We start from the raw sequence: 7,682 nt of genomic DNA, 5'->3' as shown, positions 1-7,682 counted from the left end.
CAGTTCTCGTCCTCACCTCTCTCTAATGCTGGATTTCCATGTGGCTCAGTTAAAGATTTACACAGCCGCAGGTTTTGAAATGATTTGGAACTGTTTGTAAACCTTTAGCAACCTCCTATTTTCGTTTCATTAATGTCCAGACTGCCTGAAATGGAGGAAATTTGTGTGCGTAATTGTATGGAGCGAATCATACTCTGAATCATTGCACAGTGAATCATAATGCGCCATGTCTCGTTAGGTGAAATTCATTTTTCAATTAAACGCTATTTTTTTTATGGCTGCAAGTAGTTCACCAGGATGTCAGATGAACTCCAAAGTCCAGTCCAGAGAGGGAGAGGGAGAGGTGAGGACAGAGAGAGGGAGAGGGAAGGAGGCAGACGTTTTCCTTTGCATTTCCAACCTCTGCCCTGCATTCGTTTCAGATTTTCACCCGGAACACAAACGGGAATAAATAGGACCGTCGTGGAAACCCATAATCGGTAAATCTGAATCTATCTACTGCTTATAGACTAAAGTAACTCACTGTTAAACTGTTGATGTTAAGAAGCCATTTCATTGTTCGACTGTTGTTAGAAAGCGTGCATGTTATTTTGTTATTGTACTGACAGCCTAAAAGTTCCAATGTGTGATCTTGCAACGTCTCAACAGGTGGTTCTCTGCGCACCGATTTGTATAATTCGTTTTGATAGATTGGCTTTATCAGGTCGCAGCAGGGCAAACGATAAGAGGATTAATCTGTGGTCGCATTCTTTTATGAAATCAGACAGACAATGGTTATTATTGATCATCATATTGTAAAATCAGTGTTGGATTAATATCCTGTCCTCAGGCAACCCTGTGCCGGTCAATTTTTTTGTTTGTTTTAAACAACAACAACAGCAACGCGCAGCCGGTTTAATTCAGCGGTCCCTTTCGCTTTCAATTGTTATTCTCTGTGAAATTAGTGAGAAATAAATATTTGTGTTGGGGAGGCTGTTATTCTGTGAACATAGAGGTTATAGACAGAGCTGAAAAAAGGGTTTACGATCACTCGTTTCAGTCAAAAGATTGTAAAAAGCTGGTGATGAATCAGAAATTTCGAATAATTAAGTGGCTTTAATACAAGTGTTTTATGAGGCTCTAAAAAATATGCAGAGAGTACCATATTTGCGCATATTTAATTGGCATGTCGCGTTTCCTCGACTGATGCATTTTGGTATTCACAGTATGACATACAACTACTTTATGAAGCCTTTGGTGCTGGAATTTGCTCCTGCCTGTCCCTACTTGAGTAAAACGACTTGAACCACAAATCTGGAGGGCTTGTAATAACTTCTGTCTGTCATCAATAGGAGAGCGCCATAGTTCATTAACTGCTTTCAAAACTTTTTTTGTCTGGCGTATCCACGATGTAAACTTGGGGCTGACATAGAAGAAAATTAATTATTCTCCCAGGCGTTTTCCATTTTAAAATCAGACTGTGATGAGAGTTAGAATAAGTCATTTTCTAAACATTTTCTAACTCTTCCTAAATATGTCTCATCAGTAAGCAAGCAGACACAGACAAAAGACTAGATAGATAGAAAAGACAGATGTTCTCTTTATAGTAGTCATGCAGTTAAATAATAGACAAAAAACAAATGACATTTGGACTAATGGCCTTTGCTATACACTCCAATATAGAAATGTATATTTCCATCTACAATGACGTCACTGATTTCAGCACTGTGCATTCTAGTATCGAGTTGTTTGCTGTTTGTTTGTTTGTTTGGGTTTTTTTGATAGTTTTTTTTCCCGCTTGGAATTAGATTGTTCCATCTGAATGGGATGTGTTGATCTGATTGTAAAGATTACACGTGAAAGAAATGTAAGTAATGCTTTACAGTAGAATTACTGTTGGGAATGCTTGAATCCTAAAAAAAAGCCACATGATGTTCAATTCAGATTAATCACAGAAAGACAAAACATGTAGCTACAGAAATGCCAGCAGTATCCATGGCAACAGGTTTATTTCAGTTCACTCTCTTATAAATCAATACCCCAACCGTCCATACAAGTTCTTTTGTGGCAACATTTTAATGAGATGTTTTACTGGGCTTTTCACATTCAAACGTGTTATCAAAAAACCCTAAGACACAGATTCCATCATAAAGCACTGGCAGCCCATGAGTGGCTTCTCTCCATCAATGACACGGTTTGTCGACTGCTGTGTTGTTGATCGGATTTACCGCCCTCCACTTGCGTAAGTGTTAAAGAAAGCCAGCTGGACAGTGAAAGAGAAGAATGAATAGAGGTTTTAGACTATTATTACTGTACACTGAAACTAAAAATGTGAATAGATTCAAAGAAAATGTTACACTCCAGTTTTCTGAAAGATTGCCTCTAGACAATTTTAAATACTTCAGTTTAAGAAATATTTTGCGTCTCGTGCTTAAAAAGTTTCATATAACTAATGGATCTGTCATGTTTTTTATTTTCTAGATAACAAGTTTGGATTTACAACAGAATGGACTTCAGATCACAGAGACACTAATTAACGCTAAATAAGGAAAAGCTTTTTCAACTGCAAATGTTAGACTGAAACTGAGTCACCTAGCTCACTTGGAAAACAGATGGACTGATTCAAACCTGGTCCATGCATGTCATGTAAATGACACTCTGGACAGCTTTCAATAATGTGACTGCATCTAGAGGTGTCCATCTCACCAAACATTATGGAAACTGTTTTTTCACCTTCCACAAACCCTCTACACCTCAACACCAATAACTTTTTGAACAATAGCAACGGCACCTGGGGCGACCTCCCCGGTGGTGACTCACTGAAGAACAATAACACACTGACCCTCCATGACCGCTTCCACAACGCCCTGCTGGGAGTCTCTCTGGGGCTCCTCTCACTCCTCACCATAATCATGAACCTGCTTGTGCTCTATGCCGTGAAGAGAGAGAAAAGCCTCCACACCGTAGGGAACCTCTACATCGTTAGCCTGTCAGTGGCAGATTTGATCGTAGGGACCACAGTTATGCCTTTGAACTTGGTGTATTTGTTGGAGGACGAATGGAAGCTGGGCCGGGCCGTCTGTCAATTCTGGCTGATTATGGACTACGTGGCCAGCACTGCCTCAATTTTCAGCTTGTTTATCCTGTGCCTGGATCGGTACCGCTCAGTTAGACAGCCGCTTAAATACCTGAAATATCGAACACGGGGAAAGGCGAGTGTATTGATTTCTGGAGCTTGGTTGCTGTCAATGATGTGGATTATTCCTATTTTAGGATGGAGGTCTTTCACACATGTGGACCTAAAACCTGAAGAGGAGAACAAGTGTGACACAGACTTCCGTTTTGTCACGTGGTTTAAGGTCATCACTGCAGTCTTCAACTTCTATGTGCCCTCAGTTTTGATGTTGTGGTTTTACACACATATCTACCTGGCAGTAAGGCAACATCTGAGGGACAGAGAAAGAATCATCCATCCAACCGATTCATTTGCGGAAAATGAGAATGGGCGAAATGCTCAAACCCTGGAGAAAAATGACTCCAGATCACCCAAGAGGGAAAGTGACATTCCAGTGAAACTGTCTAAAAAACAACGACTGCTGGACCAGAACACTCTGGATCAGGCATACTCCCTGGAGTATGTAGATAAAACAAAAACTGCTCCATCGAGAGCTCACCGAAAAATTGGCGTAAAGTGCCAACAGACATCATTGCTTGCCATGACAACAAAAAGATTGAGAATGGCACAAAAGGCGAAAACATGCTCCTTGTCACCTGAGGAGAAGAAGCCAGCAGCTGAGGTTCCCCTGAGCCAGCCATCAGTACCCCAGGACATGGTTTGCTCAGGTGAAAATAATGACAAAAAACATCAAGCATCTTTAAATGAATGTCACGTCACAGTGCCAAACTCGGTGAGCAGAGTCTGTGATATCAGTCAGGTATCAGATGTGCAGAGATACACGTCTGTGCTCTACAACAACTACGACCCCAGTCACGCTCTGCCCTGGCCTGAGGAAAGGGAAGAAGACGGCGAATTAGACCCAGATAACGCAGTGACTTTGAGACAGACGTGGCAAAGGTTTATTGACCAATCACGTCGGCGTATTCAAAGTCTGAGGATCCAAAAGGAGCACAAGGCAGCGAAGCAGTTGGGCTTCATAATCGCCGCGTTCTTATTGTGTTGGATACCATATTTCATTGCTTTCATGGTCATGGCATTCTGCAAAGAGTGCGTGCACCACGACCTTCACATGTTCACCATATGGCTCGGTTACATCAACTCCACTCTAAACCCTTTCATATATCCGCTATGCAATAGAAACTTTAAACGGGTCTTCAAAAATATTCTCAACATTCGTTGGTGACTGATTGCAAGAAGAAGAACTAAATAACAGGTGTGTTGCAGATACACAGATAATGAAGAGGACAATAGTAGAATCAATCAAATGGGAGCTCTTAAAGTGTTGATAATATATTCATGTGGTTTGAGTGTCACTTATTTCTTGTATGTTCCAGATTTTATTTTTGTAACCTACAACACTGACCCAAGTTGAGCAAAATGTCTCAATCTAGTGTTATATATTTTGTCTATGGTATGTTATTAATATCAAAATATGTCTCGAAGCAGAGGCATTTAAACTGGGAAGAATTTGATCTCTCGCCCTAAGAAACAAGAGCATGAATTTATTGTTTTTGGTCCAGGATGAGGAAAAACAAACTATGTCAAAAATAAAAAATGTTTTATATCTATTTATGTTTTTCCACCAGGCTGATAAAAAAATAAATAAATACAAGCACTGTCATACATTTGAGAGTAAATCTGTTATTTGTCACATGGTTTTCTCATAATTAAAAAGGACGGGCCATTAGTTGTTCTATCTAATGTCAGTGCAGGATAAGCACAAACCTTGACTTGTGTCTTATGAGCTGTTACTCTAGGGAGAGGGGGCTCTGTTCAATTGTCCCTTCATTCACTGTTTTTTTTTGTTTGTTTGTTTGTTTTTTGGAGGGGAGGGGGGTTGTAGATATTCCAGCTTTAAAAATGTACACTATTTGAGTTTTTTTTTTTTTTTTTTTAGCTTAAAACGTTCAAAGAAGATAAATAACTAAAACTATTTACAGAATGTGAAGAAAAAGCAGTTTGAAAGTCATGCCAAATACTTTTCTTGTATGTGTTGCAGAGACATCTATTGAAGTTAGCTAACACCCCCCCCCCCCATCCCCCCTAACTTTTTGTTAGGATAAGTGGAACAGTTAAACACAACAATGGCAGAATAAAAGCAAAACCAAAGTTCACATTGGCGTTGCTTTCCACTGCTGGAGATAACTCGTGGAGAGTAACGGAACGAAGTTTCATGCTGAATTCATAAAGTGTCTTCTAGACTGGTGAGTGAACAGCTGTTTACTCTTATAAAGGCAGCAAATTGTACAACTATACTGACAGTGTTAATATGTTAAATTAGCTGTTTGTTCGGCAGTTTGTAGCCTACCAGTTAGAATAGCTGTATGTGACTATCTCTTTATCTAGCTATCTACAAAAGTGAGGCAACTTTATCTAACAAACAATCCAGACATTTGAACTTTACTTGGACAATTCAAAACGGATCTTCAGTGCAAACCGTACCTAAAAATATTCCAAATACTGTGGCTGCTTTCTTGCTCAGATTATATACACATACCCTTGCCATCAGATAAATATTGGCTGCAAGTGAGAATCACATTGTCAACAAAGACAGTGTCTGTGTAGGCATGGCAACCGCGTACAAGAAATCCTGCTGTCTAAATGCAGGATTTTGCTCTCTCCATACTGGGAACTGAAAGCTTTCCACACTCATTTGTTTTATGATGTGATGTAACACCAAAGAACACCAATTATTTTTCCACAATGCAGGAAAGAAAGCATAAATCTGAGACATGTGGAATACATTTGTACTAATTAAATAATTTGTAACAAAAACACAAAAAGGCATCCTTCAGTCTGTAGAGACAAACCATCACAATTATATCTCCCTGCTGAAAAAAAAAATCTTCCAGCAACTTTCTTGTAAAAAAGAAAGTTAATGAAAAGAAAATGTCTTCAGATTTTCAAAAACAGTTTGTCATGTTAAATGAATTTCCTTTTCCTCATGACAGGGTCTATTACTGCATTTAAAATTTGAATATGCACATCAAGGGTTGTGCCATAATGCTAGCCAAATTTAGATCCTTCAAGACACCCGTAATGTTTTCTAGTGACTCGCAACAAATCAGAGGGGCTGGAGCTGAGTTGGAAGAGCGATAATGTGAAGAAAAGTGTGTGTATTACCAGACGGAGGAAAATAATTATGTTTTGGAGGTACTTTGTTTTCTCTTTGACTTGAAAAAAGTTCTGCAAAGGAAAAATGCTTTAATTCTCACTGTGGTGTCTTCACTGGATATTCTGTGATACTGGATGTTTTGGTGTTCATCAGTTTTCTTAGTTTTTTTTTTTTTTTAAACGCTTTTTACAATAAACAGAAGCTGCTGTCTGGCTGCATTTCATTCTCTCAGAGTTTTAATACCAGCAACAGAGATCAAAGGTTGGTAACCATTCTTTTAATAATGATCAATTTACAATCTTTTACTCATGCTCCTTACGCTAAAGACTACCACAACACACTGTATATAATTGTACCACTCTCTTATCACCCCATTAAAAATGATGTCATCTCACCTTCTTCCTCTGTTACATTTAAATACACATTGGTGGAGAATTAGTGCTGTTTATCTTGAGGTGGTTAACTTCTAAAATTTAAATGATTGCATTTTGATAAGGACCTATAGACATTAACATCGTGGGTTTGGTTTCAAAGCCAAACACCACAGCCAAAAAATGCCTCTTCTTCTTTTTGAAAAGGTGTATATGTGTATTAAACTATGATTAGCATATATGATTAAAATAAACAGAAACAGACAAATCATTAATCTCAATAATATGGATAACCATTAGTGTCAACTAAAATGTCATGATTGGGACAGCCCTGTAGGTGTGGGCTGAATTACTCCTAGCTAGATACTTAATAAACTGTCAACTGGATGTTCACAATATGTGTATATATATTGTTGAATGAACACAATTTAAATAATGCTACACATTTACATCTAGTCAAATTAAGTAGAATTAGTTTATCTTAATAATGTTATATGAACACCACATACATTTGCGAACAAAATGTCATTATATCATTTAAGTTTAATGTATTTGCCTTTCAATGGATCAGTTAAGTCTGCATTTGTCAAGAACTCCAGTAAAAAAAAAAAAGTAAAATAAAAACAGCTTTGTTGTGGACATTGAGGACATTATCAGTGAGTCATATGCTATATTTTCTAGTGAAATAAAAATGATGTCTTTGTTTAATTTTTACAGATATAAGGAATAAATATCAATGAAAGTGAGCAACCCAAACTTTCTATTCTCTCTTTTACAATCACTGCTCTGACCAGTGTGGCTTAGTAAAACCTTTTCCTCACATTTGCCAAAATACCTCCAATAATTTGACTCCCTTCAGGTACTAACCTCAAAAAAACGTAACTACATTCGAAGACAACAAACCTGTACTTTTAATCCAGTCCAACATTTTATAATGTGTAAAAAAAAAGTATCAACACAAGCAAGCTGGTTCATATATGCCTACATGAGGGCCACTGTCAGATTTGTTGCTGCCTTGTTTCATTCAAACACTTATTAG

The 7,682-nt window shown here is 38.1% G+C and overlaps 1 protein-coding gene across 1 annotated transcript in view; it reads left to right on the top strand.

Annotated features, from left to right (window-relative positions):
* The first annotated feature begins 338 nt into the window (after positions 1-338).
* hrh1 (histamine receptor H1) overlaps positions 339-7,682 on the top strand; it is a 117,251-nt gene continuing 109,907 nt past the window's right edge. The window contains exons 1-2 of the mRNA XM_069690900.1: positions 339-479; positions 2,461-4,961. Of these exons, the coding sequence (XP_069547001.1) occupies positions 2,694-4,340 (1,647 nt within the window). The 5' untranslated portion in view covers positions 339-479; positions 2,461-2,693 and the 3' untranslated portion in view covers positions 4,341-4,961. The remainder of the gene's footprint in view (positions 480-2,460; positions 4,962-7,682) is intronic.

The sequence above is a fragment of the Brachyistius frenatus genome, unplaced genomic scaffold, assembly GCF_029030835.1.
Source record: "Brachyistius frenatus isolate BFR_SWC_R1_liver_20210118 unplaced genomic scaffold, ASM2903083v1 Contig_10, whole genome shotgun sequence".
NCBI lineage: Eukaryota > Metazoa > Chordata > Actinopteri > Embiotocidae > Brachyistius > Brachyistius frenatus.
Note: the sequence above shows the minus strand (reverse complement) of the source record. Positions and strands in the feature narration are given on the sequence as shown.